The sequence below is a fragment of the Pelodiscus sinensis genome, chromosome 17, assembly GCF_052426305.1.
Source record: "Pelodiscus sinensis isolate ZL-2025 chromosome 17, ASM5242630v1, whole genome shotgun sequence".
NCBI lineage: Eukaryota > Metazoa > Chordata > Testudines > Trionychidae > Pelodiscus > Pelodiscus sinensis.
The window spans coordinates 35,654,011-35,679,727 of NC_143068.1; the positions used below are offsets into that span (position 1 = coordinate 35,654,011).

Here is a 25,717-nt window from a genome sequence, read left to right on the forward strand (position 1 = left end):
GCAGTGGGGCCCAGCGAGAGCTTTCGCACAGACCCCGGCTGGGCAGAGGCAGGTGGCTGGTGCCCCTCCTGGCAGGCTGGCCTGGGGCTGCCCATCACTGACAGGGCAGCGCCCGAGGGGCACTGCGGGCGGGAACCGGCGCAGGAGGGAGCAGGCTCCCTGGAGAGGTTTGTGGGCTGCCTGCCCAGCTCTGCTCCCACGTCCGGCCCGGCCCGGCCGCCTCCCACGCTGGCATTGTGAGCTGGCAGGGGCACGCTGTCCACCTGGGAGCCGGAGCCAGCCCCTCCCCACCCGGAGCCAGCCCCTCCCCACCCGGAGCCAGCCCCTCCGGCCCGGCTCAGCGCTGGGCACTCTGCCGCAGCTGCCATGGAGTCAGGAGGCATCTCCTTCCTGCTGGGGCTCCTCGCCCTCTGGGCCACGCTGCCGCCCGCCCGGGTGCAGGAGCAGCCAGGTGAGTAGCCGGAGCCACCCAGCCGCATCCGTGCAGCTGGTCCCCGGCTCGGAGCCCCTGCCGGGGGAGCGTTTGCCGGGGGCGCTGCCCGGCAGAGGAGACCCCGCGGGGGGCAGGCCACCAGGCACACGCAGGCTGGGAGTGGGGTGAGCGTGTTTAGCGGGGAGGGGGCCGGACTGGGGGCACAGTTGCCAGCGTGTGGGGCGGATCCTCTGGCCAGTCTCTAACCCCACTGGCTGGGTTTCTGCCCGCTCCGTGTTCGGGGCTGGCCTGCGGGGATCGCCGGGGCTAACCCAGGCCGCTGGGAGTGCAGGGCGGCTGCAGGGAGCTGCGACCGCACAGGTGCTGCCCTGCGGGCTCCTCTCTCTGCCGCAGGCAAAGGGGGCGACTGCCCCGCGGGCAGGGTGGAGTTTGTGCGTCCCTCCAGGATCTACTGCCTCTCCGACCGCAGCTGCCCGGGCAGCGAGAAGTGCTGCAATAGCGGGCACATGAGAACCTGCCTCCTGCCTGACACCGGTACGCCCGGCTCGCCGGCGGCGGGGCCCCGGGGGGGGCAGGGCTGGAAGGGAGGCAGGAGAGCGAACGGGGCCATTCCGAGGCCCTGCCCACGGCTTTGTTCGCCTGGCGCGCGAGCTGGGTCTGGTCCCTGCCCCACAGAGCTAACCGCGGCCCTGGTGTCCGGCAGAGGCTCCCCGAGGAGGCTGCTGCATGCCCTTAGCGACCACCTCTGCTCCAGGCCCCAGGCAGGCACGCTAACTAAACAGGCTCCGCCCAGCGCCCAGGCCCCGCCTCCAGAGCTCTCCTCCAATGGGAGACCAAGATGCAAGGCCCTGCCGCTGAGATGCCGGAGGCTCAGAGGGAGCCGCCCTTGCTCTGGGCTCCGGGCCCATGCTCCTGCCCCCAGGGGCTCCCCGCCGGCTTTGCCCATTCAGTGCCCAGCAGCAGGCACCCCCGGGGCCCCGCCCTCACAGCCGCTGAGCGCCCTTCCTTGCGCGGGGGGCCCGGCTCAGCGACTGCCCCAAGCTCTCCTCTCCGGCAGTGAGTCCCGGCTACTGCCCGGAGCGCGGCGCCGGGGCGGGGGAGCCCTGCCGAGCGAGCTGCAACAACGACTCTGCCTGTGCCAGCGGGGCCAAGTGCTGCGCCCGGGGCTGCCGTGTGCTCTGCGTGGGCGCCGTGCCAGGTGAGCGCCGCGAGCCCTGTGCCCAGGAGCAGAGCGCTTGGCTGGTGGATGCACAAGGTGCCAAGGGCCACCATGCGCCTTCCCAGGGCACTGCCCAGGGCACTGCCCAGGGAAAAGCCCCGGCCCTGGAGACGCTGCCCCCTCCTGCCGATACAGGCTACGAACGGCCCAAGCCGGACCCCGGGCGCCCTGCCCCACAGCGGGGCCTGCGCTGCACAGGCATGGAGACGCTCGAGGCTCTTTGGCACCAGTGGGGGGAGACAGCAACCTGCCGGAGCCGTGAGGCTCCAGCACCAAGCCCAGCCCTGGCAGGGGAGGGACTCGCCCCGGGCAGGGCAGAGGTCGTGGGCACGTTCCCTGCCCCCCTCGGTCCCACACCCACATGCTCTGCATTGCCTAAGCCCTGCCCTAGAGCTGGGGAGAGGGGCAGGAAACGAGGGCAGAGACCCCTGCCCCACATAAAGTCTTGGGCAGAGGGCATGGGGGGGTTACCAGATGGTTTCAAAACAATACTGGCAACACTTGATCTCAGATGGAAGGGGGGGCAGCCGGGAGGAGGTCGGGAGTGGGGAAGCGGCCGGCGGGAAGCAGGCTGGCCGGGGGGGAACGGGCCACAGGGGAGCAGGGCTGGCCAGGGGGGGAACGGGCCATAGGGGAGTGCGGCCGGCCTGGGCAGAGGGCACGGGGGGGCACGGCCGGCCTGGGCAGAGGGCACGGGGGGAGCGCGGCCGGCCTGGGCAGAGGGCACGGGGGGCAGCGCGGCAGGCCTGGGCAGAGGGCACGGGGGGGAGCACGGCCGGCCTGGGCAGAGGGCACGGGGGGAGCGCGGCCGGCCTGGGCAGAGGGCACGGGGGGAGCGCGGCCGGCCTGGGCAGAGGGCACGGGGGGCAGCGCGGCCGGCCTGGGCAGAGGGCACGGGGGGGGCATGGCCGGCCTGGGCAGAGGGCACGGGGGGAGCGCGGCCGGCCTGGGCAGAGGGCACGGGGGGAGCGCGGCCGGCCTGGGCAGAGGGCACGGGGGGGAGCGGGGTCGGCCTGGGCAGAGGGCACGGGGGGGAGCGCGGCCGGCCTGGGCAGAGGGCACGGGGGGGAGCGCGGCCGGCCTGGGCAGAGGGCACGGGGGGGAGCGGGGTCGGCCTGGGCAGAGGGCACGGGGGGGAGCGCGGCCGGCCTGGGCAGAGGGCACGGGGGGGAGCACGGCCGGCCTGGGCAGAGGGCACGGGGGGAGCGCGGCCGGCCTGGGCAGAGGGCACGGGGGGAGCACGGCCGGCCTGGGCAGAGGGCACGGGGGGAGCGCGGCCGGCCTGGGCAGAGGGCACGGGGGGCAGCGCGGCCGGCCTGGGCAGAGGGCACGGGGGGGGCATGGCCGGCCTGGGCAGAGGGCACGGGGGGAGCACGGCCGGCCTGGGCAGAGGGCACGGGGGCAGCGCGGCCGGCCTGGGCAGAGGGCACGGGGGGGAGCACGGCCGGCCTGGGCAGAGGGCACAGGGGGGGCACGGCCGGCCTGGGCAGAGGGCACGGGGGGCAGCGCGGCCGGCCTGGGCAGAGGGCACAGGGGGGGCACGGCCGGCCTGGGCAGAGGGCACGGGGGGCAGCGCGGCCGGCCTGGGCAGAGGGCACAGGGGGGGCACGGCCGGCCTGGGCAGAGGGCACGGGGGGGGCGCGGCCGGCCTGGGCAGAGGGCACGGGGGGGGCGCGGCCGGCCTGGGCAGAGGGCACGGGGGGGGCGCGGCCGGCCTGGGCAGAGGGCACAGGGGGGGCACGGCCGGCCTGGGCAGAGGGCACGGGGGGGAGCGCGGCCGGCCTGGGCAGAGGGCACGGGGGGGAGCGCGGCCGGCCTGGGCAGAGGGCACGGGGGGGAACGCGGCCGGCCTGGGCAGAGGGCACAGGGGGGGCGTGGCCGGTCTGGGCAGAGGGCACGGGGGGGGGGCACGGCCAGCCTGGGCAGAGGGCACGGGGGGAGCGTGGCCGGCCTGGGCAGAGGGCACGGGGGGGAGCGCGGCCGACCTGGGCAGAGGGCACGGGGGGGCACGGCCGGCCTGGGCAGAGGGCACAGGGGGGCACGGCTGGCCTGGGCAGAGGGCACGGGGGGGCGCGGCTGGCCTGGGCAGAGGGCACGGGGGGGGCAGTTGGCAGGGCCGTGTTGGGCAGTCGCATTCTGAGCTGCCTTCTCGCTTCCAGCCAAGCCGGGCGTCTGCCCCAAGAGACGCGTCTCGCAGGATTTCACTCCTTGCGCCAACCAGTGCGAGGACGACCGGCAGTGCCCGGGGCGCCAGAAATGCTGCTTCGCCGCCTGCGGCCTGGCCTGCCTCAGCCCCTACACAGGTACCGGCCCAGTCGGCCCAGGGCTCAGCATCCCCGGCAGCACCGTGCCCGCGGGTCCTGACTCCACGCCGGGGTCTCAAATGCTCCAACACCCTGGCTCAGGTGCCCGTACCCCGGTGTGTGCGCAGACACACGTGTGCACGGGCACCTGCTGCCGGGCCCCATGTCCTCCCCTCAGCACCACCCCAGATTGAGGTGCCTGGGGCAGGAGGGGCTGGCGGCGCTCGGGGCAGGCAGCGCTCGGGGCAGGTGGCGCTCGGGGCAGGCGGCGCTTGGGGCAGGTGGCGCTCGGGACAGGCAGCGCTTGGGGTAGGCGGCGCTCGGGGCAGGAGGGGCTGACGGCGCTCGGGACAGGCAGCGCTCGGGGCAGGAGGGGCTGACGGCGCTCGGGGCAGGAGGGGCTGACGGCGCTCGGGGCAGGCGGCAGGAGGGGCAGGAGGGGCTGACGGCGCTCGGACCAGGCGGCGCTCAGGGCAGGAGGGGCTGACAGTGCTCGGGGCTGGAGGGGCTGACGGCGCTCGGGGCAGGCGGCACTCGGGGCAGGAGGGGCTGACGGCGCTCGGGGCAGGCAGCGCTCGGGGCAGGAGGGGCTGACGGCGCTCGGGACAGGCAGCGCTCGGGGCAGGAGGGGCTGACGGCGCTCGGGGCAGGAGGGGCTGACGGCGCTCGGGGCAGGCAGCGCTCGGGGCAGGAGGGGCTGACGGCGCTCGGGACAGGCAGCGCTCGGGGCAGGAGGGGCTGACGGCGCTCGGGACAGGCAGCGCTCGGGGCAGGAGGGGCTGACGGCGCTCGGGGCAGGCAGCGCTCGGGGCAGGAGGGGCTGACGGCGCTCGGGGCAGGAGGGGCTGACGGCGCTCGGACCAGGCGGCGCTCAGGGCAGGTGGGGCTGACGGCGCTCGGGACAGGCGGCACTCAGGGCAGGAGGGGCTGACGGCGCTCGGGGCAGGCAGCGCTCGGGGCAGGAGGGGCTGACGGCGCTCGGGACAGGCGGCACTCAGGCCAGGCGGCGCTCAGGGCTCCTCTCCCCGCAGAGAAGGCTGGCGTGTGCCCGGACGTGCCGCGGGAGCTGCCCCAGGGGCTGTGTGTGGACGCCTGCGTGGACGCCTGCGTGGACGATGCCGACTGCCCGGGCGAGCAGAAGTGCTGTGCCACAGGCTGTGGCTATAAGTGCCGAGGGCCCCTGGCAGGTACGGCCCCTCCGGGGTAGCCCGCATGCCGGAGGCCCAGCCACAGGGCCCTGCAGCCACCCGGCACAGGGCGAGGCTGGAGCCCTCGGTGGGGGCGGGGCTCCGTGCCAGGGAGCGTCCTTCGCCAGGGGTCGTGCCAGGTGGGCAGGGCCTGGGAGCTCCGCCAGCCTCCTCATCAGTAAATCCATTCGATGACAGGCGCTGGGGCCACGCCAGGCCTGAGAACCCAGGGCCAGGCTAGCCCCCCCCTCGCCGCTACGAGGCACCAGCCCCGTCTCTGGCTGCTGGTCGGGCCGAGGGACACTGGCCGGGGGGCTGGGCTGAGCCCCGGGGGGCAGGGAGCCAGCGGCCGTCCCGGTGCCCGCGGGGGGGCTGTCTCCGGGCGCCCAGGGGACCCGCTGTGTGTCCAGTGCGGCCCGGCGCCTGCCCAGGGCTTGCTCGTCTCCTGCCTGCGGTCGTGCGGGAGCGACAGCGACTGCCCCGCCGCCCACACGTGCTGCAGCAAAGGCTGCGGGCGGCTCTGCGTGGAGCCAGTGCGGGGTACGGCCCGGCCCCAGGGCCCCCGGCTCAGGCCCGGCCACTCTCCCTGCGCTGCAGTGAGGCCAGGGCTGTGCCCAGCCCCAGCCCCGCCGGGCAGCAGGGAGCCCTGCCTTTCCCGGTGCCTGGGGGACAGCGACTGCCCAGGGACCCGCAAGTGCTGCCTGGCCGGCTGCGGCCGCGCCTGCCTGCTCCCGGTGCAGGGTAAGCGCTGCGGGGGGCGCGGGGAGCAGGGCAGCGAGGGGCCGGGCCGGATGTGGGGGGGGGGGCGCCTGCACGGGCAGCAGCGGAGAAGCGGGGCAGGGCCGGTGGGCTCGGGGAGCCGGGGAGGGGGCGTGGGGAAGGCGGGCCGGGCACAGCGGAGACCCGGCTCCGCTCGGTGCATCCTCTCGGCCCGTGGGGGGGCTCGGGCTCCGGCAGGCAGGAGGAGCTGCAGCCAGAGGCGGGGGGGCATAGGGTGAGTGGGGGCTCCAGCAGGCAGGGGTCAGGCGGGGGTGATTCGGAGGGCGGGGGCTCCCACGGGCGGGGGTCAGGCGGGGGCTCCCACGGGAGGGGGTCAGGCGGGGGGTGATTCGGAGGGGCGGGGGCTCCCACGGGCGGGGGTCGGGCGGGGGCTCCCGCGGGCGGGGGTCAGGCGGGGGGTGATTCGGAGGGGCGGGGGCTCCCGCGGGGGGGCTCCCACGGGCAGGGGTCAGGCGGGGGGTGATTCGGAGGGGCGGGGACTCCCACGGGCGGGGCTCCCATGGGCGAGGGTCAGACGGGGACTCCCACGGGGGGGCTCCCACGGGCGGGGGTCAGGCGGGGGGTGATTCGGAGGGCGGGGGCTCCCACGGGCGAGGGTCAGGCGGGGGGTGATTCGGAGGGGCGGGGGCTCCCACGGGCGAGGGTCAGGCGGGGGGTGATTCGGAGGGCGGGGGCTCCCACGGGCGGGGGGGCGGGGGGTGATTCGGAGGGGCGGGGGCTCCCACGGGGGACTCCCACGGGGGGGTCAGGCGGGGGGTGATTCGGAGGGCGGGGGCTCCCACGGGCGGGGGGTGATTCGGAGGGGCGGGGGCTCCCACGGGCGGGGGTCAGGCGGGGGGTGATTCGGAGGGGCGGGGGCTCCCACGGGCGGGGGTCTGGCGGGGGCTCCCACGGGCGGGGGTCAGGCGGGGGGTGATTCGGAGGGCGGGGGCTCCCACGGGCGGGGGTCAGGCGGGGGCTCCCACGGGGGGGTCAGGCGGGGGGTGATTCGGAGGGGCGGGGGCTCCCACGGGCGGGGGTCTGGCGGGGGGTGATTCGGAGGGCGGGGGCTCCCACGGGCGGGGGTCAGGCGGGGGCTCCCACGGGCGGGGGTCAGGCGGGGGGTGATTCGGAGGGCGGGGGCTCCCACGGGCGGGGGTCAGGCGGGGGCTCCCACGGGGGGGGCTCCGGAAGGCGGGTGCCCGGTGCCGGGGGTGACGCGCCGCTCTGCACGTGGCAGTGAAGCCCGGGGCCTGCCCGGCCGTCCTGCGTGGCTCCCTGGGGCCCTGCGTGGAGAGGTGCCGCAGCGACGGGGACTGCGGCCGCACGGAGAAATGCTGCCGCACCGGCTGCGGCCGCGTCTGCAAACCCCCTGTGGAGGGTAAGAGCCCCGGGCCCCCAGCTCCTCCCCCTCCCAAACCCAGCCCCCGTGCCGCCCTCAGGCCCCGCCCCTTCTCGAAGGCCCCGCCCCTCCCTCCACATCCCCATCTCAGCCACTTGCTTGTTGTTGGGAGGGGGAGGGGGAGGGGGGGCTGGGAAACACTTTGGAGCGGGAGGGGCTCCACGCTGGGGCTGGGGGTTGGCATGGGGAGGGGCGTGGGGTCTGCAAGGGAGGGGCCTGTGTCCCCCCCCCCGCCCCGTGCAGGGTAAGATGCTGCCCGAGCCCGGCAGTGGGGAGGGCCCAGCGCCCCCCTGCAGCCACCCACTGGAGGGGGGGAGTGTGACGGCGCGTCGGGGAGCCCCCTGCCCTGCACCCCCGTCCACAGCCGGATGCGACTCCGCCGGCCGGGAGAGTGGCAGGTTTCTTGCTTCTCCGAGATCCAGCGCAGGCTCCATGGGACACAGGAGCCAGGGCAGAGCCTTAGTCCTCTTGGGGGGGGGGGGGTCCACAGGCCCCTGAGCCCCCCTGTCCTGGCCTTAGTCTGCTCCCTGCAGGCTTCCCCCAGCCACTGGGCCCTGAGCCCCCAGGCGGCGCCGCCTCCCGCACTGTCCGGCTCCCAGAGCCAAGGGGAATCTCTGGCCCTGGTCCCCAGGTGTGAGACTCTGCCCCCCTGCCCCAGGGAGTCCTGCCCCCGCCATGCAGAGAGAGCTGCAGACTGGGGGCCTGAGGTCCGCGCACACGCACTACAGCGGTGACGGGAACGGCCTCCCCACTGCCTCACGGGGTCTGTGCAGGGACGAAGGATCCAGGCCAGGAGGGAGCCCCCAGTGACCCGGCTCTGCCCAGGCCGGGGGCGCTGCTGACCCGGGCGGGGCCCTGTGCCCGGCTGCACTGCCCTGGGCGCAGCTCGGCCCTGCCCCTCGACCCCCTTCTTGCCGTCGCAGAGAAGCCGGGCCGGTGCCGCAGGCCGCTGTTCGTGTGCACGGGGGCCGTCACCGCCGAGTGCGACACGGACGCCGAGTGCCCCGGCTCGCACAAGTGCTGCCCCGTCGGCTGTGCCAGGACGTGCCGCCCGCCCGAGACAGGTACAGGCCCTCCCCCCGCTGCCAGCACACGCCGTGGGGCGTGAGTGGGGGGGGCCGCACCCCCTTGGGGGGCAGCCCGACGTCCCATCTCCCGGCCAGTCCGGGGCAGGGTTCCCCCAAGCTCCTGGGGCCCCCAGCCGCAGCAGAGCATGGCCCTGACGTGGGGGGGGGGGAGAGCACTGGGGTGGGAGCAGGCCTGGGGACACGGGCACCGTGGTCGGAACAGGGACCGGCTGCCCAGAGGCCGGTATCAGACGCCAGCGGTGGCTGCATGGGGCTCCCCATGGGGCAGCACAGGGCTGGGGGGTTCCTGCCTCCCTGAAGTCAGGGTCCCTGCTGGGTGGCTGCTGACAGCCCAAGCCCGGGGGGGGGTACCCCATTATAAGGCACCAAACCAGCCACACCAAGCACTTCTGTTTCTCACACTGGCCAGCAAGGAGTCCCACAAGCAACCCCCTCAGGCACCCCAGCGCTCCCTGTGCCCCCCCAGCCCCCCTTACACAGGGGAGAGGTTATAACCCATCCCCCACCTCCCCTCAGACACCCCAGTGCTCCCTGTGCCCCCCAGCCCCCCTTACACAGGGGAGAGGTTCTAACCCATCCCCCACCTCCCCTCAGACACCCCAGCGCTCCCTGTGCCCCCAGCCCCCCTTACACCGGGGAGAGGTTCTAACCCATCCCCCACCTCCCCTCAGACACCCCAGTGCTCCCTGTGCCCCCCCCCAGCCCCACTTTACACAGAGGAGAGGTTAGAACCCATCCCCCACCTCCCCTCTCACACCCCAGCACTCCCTGTGCCCCCCCAGCCCCCCTCACACAGAGGAGAGGTTCTAACCCATCCCCCACCTCCCCTCACACACCCCAGTGCTCCCTGTGCCCCCCCAGCCCCCCTCACACAGAGGGGAGGTTCTAACCCATCCCTCCTCATCTGAGCAGGTTCTCCCAGTCCCAAAGGGCCAGCCCCACGCCCAGGTCAGTTTTTACCTCAGACCCTTCCCCAAGGAGCCCGCCGGCCAGTCCTGCACCTAACACTGCAGGTCTATGGAGGACAGGGTGAGAGTTCAGATTGCTGAGGGAATCCAACACACAGGGATCGCGCCGTCCCAGGGCCCGTGTTCTGCCCTTGCCCGGGGGAGACACTCTTGTTCTGCGGTGTCGTGTGCCCCAGGGTGGAGTCTGTCGCACGGGCACCTCACCCGGCCAGGCCGGGCTGGTCCTTTGCCAGCAGCAGCCATTGTTCCCAGCCAAGCTCATCAGATCCGGGCTGGCACCGCCCGAGGTGCATTGTCAGTCAAGGGCTGCAATTCACTTGACTCCCTCTCACACTGGGCTGGCCCAGCCCCCTGCGGGTGTCTCCCAGAACAAAGACTGGAATTGCGAGGGCAGAGCCCGCGCCTGTCACCTCGCATACCAGGCTGACACCTGCGCCTGAAGAGAACAAACAGCCAGCGCCCGCCGGCTCTCCTAGGGTCTGTCTACACTACCCGCTAGTTCGAACTAGGAGGGTAATGTATGCATACCGCACTTGCAAATGAAGCCCGGGATTTGAATTTCCCGGGCTTCATTTGCATAAGCAGGGAGCCGCCATTTTTAAAACCCCACTGGTTCGAACCCCGTGCAGCGCGGCTACACGGGGTACGAACTAGGTAGTTCGAACTACGAGGTGTACCGGTAGGAGGTGTACACGAGATGCACCGGTAGGAGGTGTACACGAGGTGCACCGGTAGGAGGTGTACACGAGGTGTACCGGTAGGAGGTGTAGACGAGGAGTAACGGTAGGAGGTGTACACGAGGTGTACCGGTAGGAGGTGTACACGAGATGCACCGGTAGGAGGTGTACACGAGATGCACCGGTAGGAGGTGTACACGAGGTGCACCGGTAGGAGGTGTACACGAGGTGCACCGGTAGGAGGTGTACACGAGGTGTACCGGTAGGAGGTGTACACGAGATGCACCGGTAGGAGGTGTACAGGAGGTGTACCGGTAGGAGGTGTACACGAGATGCACCGGTAGGAGGTGTACACGAGGTGCACTGGTAGGAGGTGTACACGAGATGCACCGGTAGGAGGTGTACACGAGATGCACCGGTAGGAGGTGTACACGAGGTGCACCGGTAGGAGGTGTACACGAGGTGTACCGGTAGGAGGTGTAGACGAGGAGTAACGGTAGGAGGTGTACACGAGGTGTACCGGTAGGAGGTGTACACGAGATGCACCGGTAGGAGGTGTACACGAGATGCACCGGTAGGAGGTGTACACGAGGTGCACCGGTAGGAGGTGTACACGAGGTGCACCGGTAGGAGGTGTACACGAGGTGTACCGGTAGGAGGTGTACACGAGATGCACCGGTAGGAGGTGTACAGGAGGTGTACCGGTAGGAGGTGTACACGAGATGCACCGGTAGGAGGTGTACACGAGGTGCACCGGTAGGAGGTGTACACGAGATGCACCGGTAGGAGGTGTACACGAGATGCACCGGTAGGAGGTGTACACGAGATGCACCGGTAGGAGGTGTACACGAGATGCACCGGTAGGAGGTGTACACGAGGTGCACCGGTAGTTCGGAATAGGAATCCTAGTTCGAACTACCTAGTTCGAGTCCCGTGTAGCCGCGCTGCGCGGGGTTCGAACCAGCGGGGTTTTAAAAATGGCAACCTGCCGGCAACGCGCTTGCTGCTCGGATCCAGCGCCCTTCAGAGAGCCTGGGCCCGGCAGCCGTGAGCGGAGGCGCCCTCCTCCCCGTGGCGCCCAGGCGGTGTGACCGTCCCGCCCGCCCCCCGCCCTGCCTGGCCTGCTCTGCGCCGGGCTGCTCCCTCGGCCGAGCCCCCGCTCACAGCAGGGAGGCTAGTGCCCGGCAGGGATCCCAGGGGCGGGCAGGCCGGGGGCCCTGCGCCTGCCACTCCCACAGCTCCCTGCTTTGTGTCCACAGCGCCCAGAGGCAGCGACAGCCGCCTGCCCGCCCGTGGCCAGGGTGAGTGACCATGTGGGGCGGGGGGGAGCTAATGGCCACGTGCTGTGTCCACCGGGGGGGGGGGGACTTCCCCTGAGCTCTGCTCTCCTGCTGCGGGCAGCATTCCTGGGGCCCCTCCCTGCACGTCGGATCCTGGCCGGGCTCGGTGCAGCACGTCCTGCTCCGCAGGGACACCGGGCGTGGTCTCCTCCCCTGGAGGCATGCTGCCTCTGGACCCCGCCCGCACCGCCAGGCCAGCTCCCCCCCCGCCAGGCAACCAGCTCCCGCCCCCCTCAGCCAGCTCCCACCCCCGCCAGGCAACCAGCTCCCGCCCCCCTCAGCCAGCTCCCGCCCCCGCCAGGCAACCAGCTCCCGCCCCCCTCAGCCAGCTCCCCCCCCGCCAGGCAACCAGCTCCCGCCCCCCTCAGCCAGCTCCCCCCCCGCCAGGCAACCAGCTCCTACCCCCTCAGCCAGCTCCCCCCCCGCCAGGCAACCAGCTCCCGCCCCCCTCAGCCAGCTCCCCCCCCGCCAGGCAACCAGCTCCTACCCCCTCAGCCAGCTCCCCCCCCCCGCCAGGCAACCAGCTCCCGTCCCCCTCAGCCAGCCCCCCCCCCGCCAGGCAACCAGCTCCCGCCCCCCTCAGCCAGCTCCCCCCCCGCCAGGCAGCCAGCTCCCGCCCCCCTCAGCCAGCTCCCACCCCCGCCAGGCAACCAGCTCCCGCCCCCCTCAGCTAGCTCCCCCCCCGCCAGGCAGCCAGCTCCCGCCCCCCTCAGCCAGCTCCCGCCCCCGCCAGGCAACCAGCTCCCGCCCCCCTCAGCCAGCTCCCCCCCCTGCCAGGCAACCAGCTCCCGCCCCCCTCAGCTAGCTCCCGCCCCCGCCAGGCAGCCAGCTCCCGCCCCCCTCAGCCAGCTCCCGCCCCCGCCAGGCAACCAGCTCCCGCCCCCCTCAGCCAGCTCCCACCCCACCAGGCAAACAGCTCCCGCCCCCCTCAGCCAGCTCCCCCTCCCGCCAGGCAACCAGCTCCCGCCCCCCTCAGCCAGCTCCCCCCCCACCAGGCAACCAGCTCCCGACCCCCTCAGCCAGCCCCCCCCCGCCAGGCAACCAGCTCCCGCTCCCCTCAGCCAGCCCCCCCCGCCAGGCAACCAGCTCCCGCCCCCCTCAGCCAGCTCCCCCCCGCCAGGCAACCAGCTCCCGCCTCCCTCAGCCAGCTCCCCCCCCGCCAGGCAACCAGCTCCCGCCCCCTCAGCCAGCCCCCCCCACCAGGCCAGGCAACCAGCTCCCACCCCGCCAGCCAGAGCTTCCTGCCCCGCCAGCTGGCTCCCCACCCCTGCCATCCAGTCCGCCTGGCCCCCCATTATCCAGTCAGCCTGGCCCCCCATTATCCAGTCCGCCTGCCCCCCCATTATCCAGTCCGCCTGCCATCCAGACAGCTGATGAGGAGCAGCAATCCAGCCGCTAACCCTTCGCTCCCCAGGGGCTGTTTCCATCATGGCCCCTCTCTGCTGCAGAGAGACCTGGGGCCTGCCCCTGATCCGGCGCCATGTGCCCGCTCAGGGGTGCCCTCTGCTCCGTGACCCTGAGTGCCCGGGGGAGCAGCAGTGCTGCTACGCCGCGTGCCGCCTCCGCTGCCTTGCCCCGGCGGAAGGTAGCTCGAGGCGCGTGGCCGCGTGGCTCAGGCAGAGCGAGCCTCCTGCATGGCTGAGCCGGGGTCCCCTCGCACACTGCTCGCAAGGGGGGGCTCACGGACCGGGGACCCTCCCCCCGTACGCTGGGGACAGGCGGCGCCTGACGCTCCCACCGCAACTTCCACCCCCGGTGACCCTGAGCCCCCAGAGCCCCCAACTGCCCCGCTGCAGCCTGTGGTGGGCGGCCCAGGGAGCGCGGTGTCTGCAGGACGAGCACATGGGCCCCTCTGCAGAGACCCCCAGCTAGTGCGGCTGATGGGGAGCCCAGGCTGACTGGATAAGGGTAGAGGGGGGCCAGGCTGACTGGATAATGGGGGGCCAGGCTGACTGGATAAAGGTAGAGGGGGGCCAGGCTGACTGGATAATGGGGGGACCAGGCTGACTGGATAAGGGTAGAGGGGGGCCAGGCTGACTGGATAATGGGGGGACCAGGCTGACTGGATAAGGGTAGAGGGGGGCCAGGCTGATTGGATAATGGGGGGACCAGGCTGACTGGATAAGGGTAGAGGGGGGCCAGGCTGACTGGATAATGGGGGGGCCAGGCTGACTGGATAAGAGTAGAGGGGGGCCAGGCTGACTGGATAATGGGGGGCCAGGCTGACTGGATAAGGGTAGAGGGGGCCCAGGCTGACTGGATAAGGGTAGAGGGGGGCCAGGCTGACTGGATAATGGGGGGGGCCAGGCTGACTGGATAAGGGTAGAGGGGGGCCAGGCTGACTGGATAATGGGGGGGCCAGGCTGACTGGATAATGGGGGGGCCAGGCTGACTGGATAATGGGGGGACCAGGCTGACTGGATAAGGGTAGAGGGGGCCCAGGCTGACTGGATAAGGGTAGAGGGGGGCCAGGCTGACTGGATAATGGGGGGGCCAGGCTGACTGGATAAGGGTAGAGGGGGGCCAGGCTGACTGGATAATGGGGGGGCCAGGCTGACTGGATAAGGGTAGAGGGGGGCCAGGCTGACTGGATAATGGGGGGGGCTAGGCTGACTGGATAAGGGTAGAGGGGGGCCAGGCTGACTGGATAATGGGGGGGGCTAGGCTGACTGGATAAGGGTAGAGGGGGCCCAGGCTGACTGGATAATGGGGGGCCAGGCTGACTGGATAATGGGGGGACCAGGCTGACTGGATAAGGGTAGAGGGGGCCCAGGCTGACTGGATAATGGGGGGACCAGGCTGACTGGATAAGGGTAGAGGGGGGCCAGGCTGACTGGATAATGGGGGGACCAGGCTGACTGGATAAGGGTAGAGGGGGGCCCAGGCTGACTGGATAAGGGTAGAGGGGGGCCCAGGCTGACTGGATAATGGGGGACCAGGCTGACTGGATAAGGGTAGAGGGGGGCCAGGCTGACTGGATAATGGGGGGCCAGGCTGACTGGATAAGGGTAGAGGGAGCCCAGGCTGACTGGATAATGGGGGGGCCAGGCTGACTGGATAAGAGTAGAGGGGGGCCAGGCTGACTGGATAATGGGGGGCCAGGCTGACTGGATAAGGGTAGAGGGGGCCCAGGCTGACTGGATAATGGGGGGGCCAGGCTGACTGGATAAGGGTAGAGGGGGCCCAGGCTGACTGGATAATGGGGGGGCCAGGCTGACTGGATAAGGGTAGAGGGGGGCCAGGCTGACTGGATAATGGGGGGGGCAGGCTGACTGGATAAGGGTAGACGGGGGCCAGGCTGACTGGATAATGGGGGGGCCAGGCTGACTGGATAATGGGGGGGCCAGGCTGACTGGATAAGGGTAGAGGGGGGCCAGGCTGACTGGATAATGGGGGGCCAGGCTGACTGGATAAGGGTAGAGGGGGCCCAGGCTGAGTGGATAATGGGGGGGCCAGGCTGACTGGATAAGGGTAGAGGGGGCCCAGGCTGACTGGATAATGGGGGGGCCAGGCTGACTGGATAAGGGTAGAGGGGGGCCAGGCTGACTGGATAATGGGGGGGCCAGGCTGACTGGATAAGGGTAGAGGGGGGCCAGGCTGACTGGATAATGGGGGGGGCCAGGCTGACTGGATAAGGGTAGAGGGGGGCCAGGCTGACTGGATAATGGGGGGGCCAGGCTGACTGGATAAGGGTAGAGGGGGGCCAGGCTGACTGGATAATGGGGGGGGCTAGGCTGACTGGATAAGGGTAGAGGGGGCCCAGGCTGACTGGATAATGGGGGGGCCAGGCTGACTGGATAAGGGTAGAGGGGGGCCAGGCTGACTGGATAATGGGGGGCCAGGCTGACTGGATAAGGGTAGAGGGGGGCCAGGCTGACTGGATAATGGGGGGGCCAGGCTGACTGGATAAGGGTAGAGGGGGGCCAGGCTGACTGGATAATGGGGGGGCCAGGCTGACTGGGTAAGGGTAGAGGGGGGCCAGGCTGACTGGATAATGGGGGGGGCTAGGCTGACTGGATAATGGGGGGGCCAGGCTGACTGGATAAGGGTAGAGGGGGGCCAGGCTGACTGGATAATGGGGGGGGCTAGGCTGACTGGATAATGGGGGGGCCAGGCTGACTGGATAAGGGTAGAGGGGGGCCAGGCTGACTGGATAATGGGGGGGCCAGGTTGACTGGATAAGGGTAGAGGGGGGCCAGGCTGACTGGATAATGGGGGGCCAGGCTGACTGGATAAGGGTAGAGGGGGCCCAGGCTGACTGGATAATGGGGGGCCAGGCTGACTGGATAAGGGTAGAGGGGGGCCAGGCTGACTGGATAATGGGGGGCCAGGCTGACTGGATAAGGGTAGAGGGGGGCCAGGCTGACGATAATGGGGGGCAGGCTCAGTCATTCAGGGGACAGGTGGTGGGGGGGGGAATTTCTCTGAGCCGATCGTCCAGGAGCTGCGTCCAGCCAGCACTGGGGGGGGGGGGGGGAGAACGGAGGCTTCCCAGGCCTCCTCCCCTGAGCATCTCTCTTGTCTGCAGAGAAGCCTGGCTACTGCCCGGCCCTGGTGCCTCCAGGCCTGAGCCTCAGTCAGAGCTGCGGCCCCTGCCTGGCCAACAGGTCCTGCTCCGCCTGCGCGGGGGATATGGATTGCCCTGGCCCGGAGAAGTGCTGCCCCAGCCAGTGCGGAACCCGCTGCACAGAGCCCATTGCCAGTAAGAGAACAGAGCAGTGGCCATGCTGGGTCACCTGGGGCCCTGTCTCCTGCCCCTTCCTCCAGGAACCCAGGAGCTCTCTGCTGACCCCAGTTACAGGTTTGGTTTTCACAGACTCCCCTGGCAGGGAGTTCCACAGGTTGCCTGTGCATTATGGGAAGACACACTCCCTTTTCTTTGTTCTAAATCTGCTACCTATTCATTTCATTGGCCGGCCCTTGTCCTTAGGTCATGTGAAGGGATAAATTACACGTCCCTAGTCACTTCCTCCACTCCATTCATGAGTTTATAGGCCTCTGTTACACCGCCCACCCCGTTGTCTCTTTTCCACATTGAACAGTCCCCGTAGGGCCTGTGCCAGGGTGCGCATCCCCCTCCCGATCCCTGAGTGCCAGGACTCAGAATCCGGGGCCCAGGGACAGGGCAGGGTTCCTCAGCAGGCAGAGGTGGTGCTGGGGGGCTGCATAATATTGAGCTCAGCACCCCAGGGTGGCAGGGAGGCTGCTTCTGGGCCCGGACCCCAGCCCTCCAGGATTAGATGCTGCATCGCCCTTCCCGCAGGCCGAGCCCTGCAGGCTACTTGGACCTGGGCCCCTAACCCTGCAGGGGGGCTCGCTCGGACACTGGGCCACTAGCCCTGCGGGGGGGCTCGCTCGGACACTGGGCCACTAACCCTGCGGGGGGGCTCGCTCGGACACTGGGCCACTAACCCTGCGGGGGGGCTCGCTCGGACACTGGGCCACTAGCCCTGCGGGGGGGCTCGCTCGGACACTGGGCCACTAGCCCTGCGGGGGGGCTCGCTCGGACACTGGGCCACTAGCCCTGCGGGGGGGCTCGCTCAGACACTGGGCCACTAGCCCTGCAGGGGGGCTCGCTCGGACACTGGGCCACTAGCCCTGCAGGGGGGGGCTCGCTCGGACACTGGGCCACTAGCCCTGCAGGGGGGGCTCGCTCGGACACTGGGCCACTAGCCCTGCAGGGGGGGCTCGCTCGGACACTGGGCCACTAGCCCTGCGGGGGGGCTCGCTCAGACACTGGGCCACTAACCCTGCAGGGGGGGGCTCGCTCGGACACTGGGCCACTAGCCCTGCAGGGGGGCTCGCTCAGACACTGGGCCACTAGCCCTGCGGGGGGGCTCGCTCAGACACTGGGCCACTAACCCTGCAGGGGGGGGCTCGCTCGGACACTGGGCCACTAACCCTGCAGGGGGGCTCGCTCAGACACTGGGCCACTAACCCTGCGGGGGGGCTCGCTCGGACACTGGGCCACTAACCCTGCGGGGGGGCTCGCTCGGACACTGGGCCACTAGCCCTGCGGGGGGGCTCGCTCAGACACTGGGCCACTAGCCCTGCAGGGGGGCTCGCTCAGACACTGGGCCACTAGCCCTGCAGGGGGGGCTCGCTCGGACACTGGGCCACTAGCCCTGCAGGGGGGGCTCGCTCGGACACTGGGCCACTAGCCCTGCGGGGGGGCTCGCTCGGACACTGGGCCACTAGCCCTGCAGGGGGGCTCGCTCAGACACTGGGCCACTAGCCCTGCAGGGGGGGCTCGCTCGGACACTGGGCCACTAGCCCTGCAGGGGGGGCTCGCTCGGACACTGGGCCACTAGCCCTGCAGGGGGGGCTCGCTCGGACACTGGGCCACTAGCCCTGCGGGGGGGCTCGCTCAGACACTGGGCCACTAACCCTGCAGGGGGGGGCTCGCTCGGACACTGGGCCACTAGCCCTGCAGGGGGGCTCGCTCAGACACTGGGCCACTAGCCCTGCGGGGGGGCTCGCTCAGACACTGGGCCACTAACCCTGCAGGGGGGGGCTCGCTCGGACACTGGGCCACTAACCCTGCGGGGGGGCTCGCTCAGACACTGGGCCACTAACCCTGCGGGGGGGCTCGCTCGGACACTGGGCCACTAGCCCTGCGGGGGGGCTCGCTCGTACACTGGGCCACTAGCCCTGCGGGGGGGCTCGCTCGGACACTGGGCCACTAACCCTGCGGGGGGGCTCGCTCGTACACTGGGCCACTAGCCCTGCGGGGGGGCTCGCTCGGACACTGGGCCACTAACCCTGCGGGGGGGCTCGCTCGGACACTGGGCCACTAGCCCTGCGGGGGGGCTCGCTCGTACACTGGGCCACTAGCCCTGCGGGGGGGCTCGCTCGGACACTGGGCCACTAGCCCTGCGGGGGGGCTCGCTCGGACACTGGGCCACTAGCCCTGCAGGGGGGGCTCGCTCGGACACTGGGCCACTAGCCCTGCGGGGGGGGCTCGCTCGGACACTGGGCCACTAGCCCTGCGGGGGGGCTCGCTCGGACACTGGGCCACTAGCCCTGCGGGGGGGCTCGCTCAGACAGGCCCTGCCATGGCTGCAGGGCATGGAGTCGTGCCGGAGCCACTGAACGGCTCCGCTGTGCTGCCCGGCGTCACGGCCCCCCCACCCCTCCGCTCTGCTCTGCGTCTCCAGACGTCTGCCATCTGGGGCCTGACGTGGGGCCGTGCAAAGCCTGGGTCCCTCGGCTCTTCTACAACGCCAGCGCCCGGCTGTGCGAGCTCTTCATCTACGGCGGCTGCCGGGGGAACACCAACAACTTTGCCGCGGAGGAGGAGTGTCTGCAGGCCTGCGGGCCCCATGGTGAGAGTGGGGACGGGGGAGGATCCACGCCGCTCGGGGCCGCCCGTCCCATCCCCTGCCCCTCCGGCCCTGCCACCACGGCCCAGGCAGCCGAGCCGCGTGGCCTGGGGCCCGCCCTGTTCTGTGCCCGGGGGTCTGCCCACTGCCGCCCGGCTGCTGCCACATTTCTGGGGCACCGCGGAGGGGTCGCACCAGGGAAACTGCTCTGAGCCCGGGCAACTGGCAGCCTGGCCTGGGGCCCTTCCCTACGTGGCACCAGCCCAGCCCCACCGAGCACGACCGCTGCCCCCCCGGCCAGCAAGGAGCCTCCCCAGCAAATCCCCTCGACACCCCAGCGCCCTGAGCCCCCCCTGCACCCCCACACGGGGAGAGGTTATAACCCCTCCCCCCTCCCCTCAGACACCCCAGCGCCCTGAGCCCCCCCTTCACCCCCACACGGGGAGAGGTTATAACCCATCCCCCCCCTCCCCTCAGACACCCCAGCGCCCTGAGCCCCCCCTGCACCCCCACACGGGGAGAGGTTATAACCCATCCCCCCCTCCCCTCAGACACCCCAGCGCCCTGAACCCCCCCTGCGCCCCCACATGGGGAGAGGTTATAACCCATCCCCCCCTCCCCTCACACCCCAGCCCTCCCTGTGACCCCCCAGTCCCCCTTACACAGGAGAGAGGTTACAACCCATCCCCCACCTCCCCTCAGACACCCCAGTGTTCCCTGTGTCCCCCAGCCCCCCTCACACAGGGGAGAGGTTATAACCCATCCCCCACCTCCCCTCACACACCCCAGGGCTCCCTGTGCCCCCCCAGCCGCACCTCGCACAGGGGAGAGGTTATAACCCATCCCCCCACCTCACCTCAGACACCCCAGTGTTCCCTGCGCCCCCCGCCCCACCTCACACAGGATGGGCTGGGTCTGGGCACCGCTGAGGGCGTCTGCTCAGGGAGAATTGCTCAGAACCAGGGCTCCGTACAGCCCCCAGGCTGGAGACCTTCCCAAACAGGCCCCACACCAGTCCCACCGAGCGCTCCAGCTGCCAATCCGGCCAGCAGGAAGCCTCCCGAGCAAAACCCCTCGGACCCCCCAGCTCTCCCTGTGCCACAATCAGCCCCAGGCCTAACACAGGTGAGGGGCTATAGGACCCGATCTCACATACCCTGAACGGGTCCTCTCGGTCCCAAGAAACCAGCCACAGATCCCCGGTCAATGCACCCCCTGGATCGTACCCACGAGATCGCGCCGAGCCAGCCCTTTACAATCTACCCTCTAAAGGGTTATTAACGAGAGAAAGAAAAGGTGGCGAGTCAGGCTGTTGAGGAGAATACGTCACACGCACCGGTCACTCAGTTCCTGATGCAGGCTGGTAACAGCGACGTTCCAAACCGCTCGCTTAGCAGTGTCTGGTGCCCATCCTACGTCAGGACGGGTCGGCGCCCCTTCCCGGCTCTGTCCCTCGCAAGGCGGCACCGGGGATCAGTAGCACGAGTGAAGACCAGATGGAGTCGGCCTCATGGCACTTTCTATCCATCCCTGGTACCTCCCAGGCTGGAACGGGACACATGGCCCCATGACCCGTCCCTGTGTCCCCTGCCAGGAGCCGTGAGATTCTAACTGGTCTGCAGGTGTGTATTGGGCACCCTGAGAGCCATGGTCCTTGGGGCCGAGCTAATACGGGTTCGAATGCAATATTAGAAACAAGAGCACAGAACTGGACACGGTATGAAAACCAGGCCGGCCTTCAATAGGCTTCATCACTGCAAGGTCTCTCCTAGAGACGACCGCATCCTTGCACTGGTTTACAAAGCCAAGGTGAAACTTGGTAAGAACCATCGTGTGGTGGCACTTTGGGGGGACCCCCCGATCCTGCACCCCGTCTCCAGCAAGATGGGACTCCACCAGCCAGTAGAACAGAGAGGGGTCATGGCTTCTCCAGGACACAGCACAGCACAGATGTGATGTGGACATAAGGAGTCAGGGGCTGCCCTAGACCCCTTGGGGCAGGTGCATCGCCCCCCTCAACTCCCAGCACTCCGCTTAGTCTGTTCTCTCCATGGTTTCCCAGCCAAAAAACTGCCCAGCTCCGCAGCCCTGCCCCCCAGCCAAGTGGCCGTCTCCCCCTCCCTCCCTTTGTCTCCCCCCTGGGAAGAGCCTTGTTATCTGCTCAGGCTGGGCCTGGGTGTCTGGGCCAATCCACATGTGGTGAGTCAGTGGGAATCGCACAGCCCAGCGCAGGGGACCCCGGGTTACAGAGCAGACAGCCCCCCACAACATCACACATAGCCAATCCGATCTGCTTTTGCAGCATGAACCACGTGTGTCTTGTGATCTTGCCCGGAGCTAAAGAAAATAGTAAAGCTATCCAGGCCAGCTCTGGCAACCCTGAAGTCCAGTTACCACTGAGTTAATGTAGGGATTCTCATCCCACAGAGCGTAGGCATCTTGGCCCTTCGCCATGAAAACATCATGGTGGTGTGCCTCAGTTTCCCTTTCCACACAGTACATTATGGCTGGAATCCTCTTTGTCCTGCAAGAAGTTCCGAGATCAGTTACAGGCAGTAACTGTGAGCTACCAATATCGCAGGGTCCTTTAACATGCAGACTGTCGTTTGGTGCATTTCTTGGCAGGTTACATGGTCTTTCCAAAACAGCACATTGTACATCTTTACCAGTCTTGGCCACGACAGCACGTCGGTTACAGACGTTGACCTGGGCAATAGGAACAAACCCACATGCAGTGTTCGCTGGCAGTAGTTTCTCTCATGCCACGTCTTTGGCTCCATAGCATTGTAGCTTTGGCCCCTCAGGTTTAAACTGCAGTTTTCCTTTGCCAAAGCAAATTTTGCCCTTCCCCCTGGTCCTGGGGCTTCAAAACCTGACGTCTCTGGCTTAACAAAGACAAAGGGCTGGCTGGGTGTGTCTTCCCTGCTCACAATGGCCTTGGAATTTTCATTGTCCTCCCAGGCAGCCAGGTAACAATAACAAGTAGATTTACAACTCTGGTCCTTCCACCTCCAACCTCTGCTCCCAGTGGAATCAGATGTTCGGTGTCCTGATGGAGTACCAGTGTCCACAGTGTCTAGAGATGGGAGTTTACCTGCCATCTCCTGCATTCCAGAGAGACTAGCCACACAGCTGCTCTGCCCGGCAGACTTAGCTCCACAGTCCTTCTGAATCTGAGACACTGTCCACCCTCCTCATCAGCCTGGAAACAACCCTGCCCCAACCACACTGAGGGTATGTCTACACTACCCCGCTAGTTCGAACTAGGGGGGTAATGTATGCATACCGAACTTGCTAATGAAGCCCGGGATTTGAATTTCCCGGGCTTCATTAGCATAAAGCCGGCGCCGCCATTTTTAAAAGCCGGCTAGTGCGAACCCCGTGCCGCGCGGCTACACACGGCACGGGCTAGATAGTTCGGATTAGGCTTCTAATCCAAACTATCTGTACGCCTCCTTGTGGAAGCCTAATCCGAACTATCTAGTCCGTGCCGTGTGTAGCCACGCGGCACGGGGTTCGCACTAGCCGGCTTTTAAAAATGGCGGCGCCGGCTTTATGCTAATGAAGCCCGGGAAATTCAAATCCCGGGCTTCATTAGCAAGTTCGGTATGCATACATTACCCCCCTAGTTCGAACTAGCGGGGTAGTGTAGACATACCCTGACTTCCCAGCCAGCTGGGCAAACCCAGTTATCACAAGACTGTTCCAATGCTCTGGCTGTTCCTGCCTCAGTTGAAACAACCCTCCGAGACCTCCCCACAACTATCCACACTGGGTCTGTCTACGTCCAAGTCAGCAGAGTCACTGCCAACAGACACATTCAAAGTGTCACCAAACGCACTGCTGCCTTCCCCAGACAGAGCTTTCTCCTGCTCCTCCCCAAGCAGGGAGCTTTTCCTCTCTCCAGCTACCGCCAGCTCCTCCCGAGATTCCTTCACTCCCTGGATCGTCTCTGGCCCAGCAGGTGGATTCCTAGACAACCCCCTTTCAAGGTCAGAGACATTTTCCTTCCCTTTGCAGCTCTCTGGACTGGGCCCCTGATGGCTCCTGTCCCAGCACACACAGGGGTAGGAGCCGTTCTCTCTCCCTCACGTAAAATACAAGCCCCAGAACCGTCTGATCTCTGGGATCCTGGCAGGACGCTGACTGGATCTACCCCAGTCACAGCCTCCTCCCCAGCAGACCCGGTGCTGCCACACACAGACACACAACTAGAGACAGTGTCGTGTGTCCCAGAACCCCTGGCTATTCTCAGGCACACAGCTAGTGGCTGAGACAGCTTCCTTCACTGACACACTGCCACTCAGCAGCCAAACCGCCAGTTTCCACACTCCGTGGCTGCTCACGCTGTGCTCCCTCACACACTCACGGCCAGCTTGTGCAATTGCCGTTTCACAAGCATTACCAGCCAGCAACCCATCACCCTCCAGAACTTTATCTTGTTCCTCAGTGAGGAATTCACCCTGGCCCTCCCCTGCAGCCTGCTCCGGAGAATTGTCCCGACCTCTGGAGTCCCCTTGCCCTGCTTCTGACTGGCACCCAGAACCCTCACCCACAGGCCCACTGCTCCCCTGCACAGACACGGCCATCTGCCTCAGGCAACCAGAGAGAGACGCTTTCCCCTCGGTTACAGTAGGACTGGCTGGCCACAGACAATTGCCCAGAGTCACACGCATCCCCTTCACAAACCCCACCCCTGCTAAGACATCAGCCTGGTTAAACACATCTGCCCTGTCAGACCCACACGGTTACACACCGCACTCCCGGGAGGATTCGGTCTCTTCAGCTCGTCTATTTTCTTAAGCTGAAGCTCAAATCTGGCAGCTCTCTCATTGGCTAGTCTGATTCCTCTGTCCGACTCGGCCATTCTCCTTCTAGCTTCTGCCTTCTCTCAGCAGCTTCTCTTTGTGCCTGAGCCCTTCTCTGCTGGCAGACGAAATTCCTCCAGTTCTTGTTTATATGTAAGTTGCAATCTCCTCGGTGAATCCTGCCTGCTCCTTCCTTCTGCAGCATCTCTGGCCACTAACAAAGGCCTCAGTTCTGGCTTAGAGGCTTTCTCTCTAAAGGCAATGCCTCTCCTGCAGCACAGATCTTCCAGACTCTCATGCGGTCGCTGACTCATCGCAGCAGCTCTTTACCCAAGCGAACTCTCAACACCAGAAATCCAATGGAGACAGGATGGGGTCCTGAGCCCAAGCTCAGTTGACCAAGATCTGTGGATCCTGCCGACTACGCCCCTCTGACGGACCCGGCTGGGTCTGGGCACAGCTGAGAGCGTCCACTCAGGGCAAATTGCTCAAAACCAGGGCTCCTTACAGCCCCGACTGGAGACCTTCCCAAACAGACGGCAAACCAGTCCCACCGAGCGCTCCAGCTGCCAATCCGGCCGGCAGGAAGCCTCCGGAGCAAAACCCCTCAGACAGCCCCCTCTTCCTGTGCCCCAATCAGCCTAACACAGGTGAGGGGTTATAGGACCCGATCTCACCCACCCCGAACGGGTCCTCCCAACCCAAAGAACCAGCCACAGATCCCTGGTCAGTTTACACTCTGGATCTCACCCACGAGATCGCGCTGAGCCAGCCCTTTAGAACCTGCAACCAAAAGGGTTATTAACAAGAGAAAGAAAAGGTGGCGAGTCAGGCTGTTGAGGAGAATACGTCACACGCACCGGTCACTCAGTTCCTGATGCAGGCTGGTAACAGGGACGTTCCAAACCGCTCGCTTAGCAGTGTCTGGTGCCCATCCTACGTCAGGACGGGTCGGCGCCCCTTCCCGGCTCTGTCCCTCGCAAGGCTGCACCGGGGATCAGTAGCAGAATTGAAGACCAGATGGAGTCGGCCTCATGGCACTTTCTATCCATCCCTGGTACCTCCCACGCTGGAGTAGGTCACATGGCGCAGTTCCACGAGGCGTACAGATAGTTTGGAATAGCTAGCCCGTGCCACGTGTAGCCGCGCGGCACGGGGTTCAAACAAGCCGGCATTTAAAAATGGCGCCGGCCGGCTTATGCAAATAAAGCCTGGGAAATTCAAATCCTGGGCTTCATTTGCACGTTCGGTATGCGTACATTACCCCGCTAGTTCGAACTAGGGGGGTAGTGTAGACATACCCCCCTAGAACAGGAGTGAGCCTGGCCCTGTCCTAACCGTGTCCTTCTCTTGCAGGCCTGGCCTAGCCTGGCCAGAACGGGGCTACGCAGGGAGGCTGCGTCCTGCTCCCCCGGCACGACCCTCCCTCGAGACGCTCTGCTGCTGCCCAGGCCGTCTCTGCGCCCGGCTCTCGGGCCCTGCCTGGGGCGGGGGCTGGCCGCCACCACCATCATCACCAATAAAGGAACCCGGCTGATTGACCCTGCCCTGCCTCCAGCGTCCGACCCGCCGAGCCACATCCGCAAGCAGCCTGCCCCGGCCAGACTCACAGCACCCCCCTCGTGCCCGGCTGGGGGGGCAGGGGGTGTCTCCCGGCCCCTCGGAGCGGCGCCTGAGCGCGGCACAGCAAATTGCATGGGGTGGGCCGCTCCTCGGCCACGTTCTCCCACGGCACAGAGGCTCCTGTGGAACCCGCAGGCCCAGTCCCCGCGGTGCCAGCCCACACGTGGCACGAGCCGCTAGCGTCCCTGGCCGCTCTTTGCTGGGCACGTCCCTCGCGGGCCAGCGTCCGGCACCTGGGCCCAGCGGCCCCCGGGGAAGGAGCAGGGAAGGGCACCTGCCTCGCCCCCGTTGGCTGGGTTCCAGCGCCACCCGGCATCTCAGGGAGGCCTCCGGTCTCTGCTGCAGGGCTCAGACTGAGAGCACACGGGGGGGGCACGGCCGCCTCACTTGGGGTCACCCCCCACCCCGGAAGGGCTCAGACTCGGCGCTGCCCTCCCGGGGTGACTCGGGGGCCGAGCCCAGAGCCGCCACAGACCCAAACACTGGCACAGGCTCCGCTGCTGGACTCAGGCGGCTTTTGGTCCCAGGCCGGGGCTGCCCTGTGCCCCCCGGCCTCCCCCAGGTCCTGGCCCCTCGCGGGGGGCTGCT

At 68.2% G+C, this 25,717-nt stretch overlaps 1 protein-coding gene across 5 annotated transcripts; it reads left to right on the plus strand.

Moving 5' to 3' along the window:
* Positions 1-25,052, plus strand: LOC142818803 (uncharacterized). Of its 5 annotated transcripts, XM_075900778.2 has the most exons (12): positions 51-451; positions 827-967; positions 1,491-1,631; positions 3,812-3,955; positions 4,987-5,142; positions 5,740-5,883; positions 7,142-7,282; positions 8,227-8,367; positions 11,296-11,337; positions 15,905-16,078; positions 18,534-18,701; positions 24,863-25,052. In XM_075900778.2, exons 1-12 carry the CDS (start codon positions 367-369, stop codon positions 24,871-24,873), a joined length of 1,488 nt encoding a protein of 495 aa, XP_075756893.2. In that variant the 5' UTR covers positions 51-366; the 3' UTR covers positions 24,874-25,052. The 5 variants fall into 5 exon arrangements, with proteins under 5 accessions (XP_075756894.2, XP_075756897.2, XP_075756893.2 ...); XM_075900779.2 differs by lacking the exon at positions 11,296-11,337 and having other exon boundaries at positions 1-451; XM_075900782.2 differs by lacking the exon at positions 15,905-16,078 and having other exon boundaries at positions 26-451.
* The last annotated feature ends 665 nt before the right edge of the window (positions 25,053-25,717 follow it).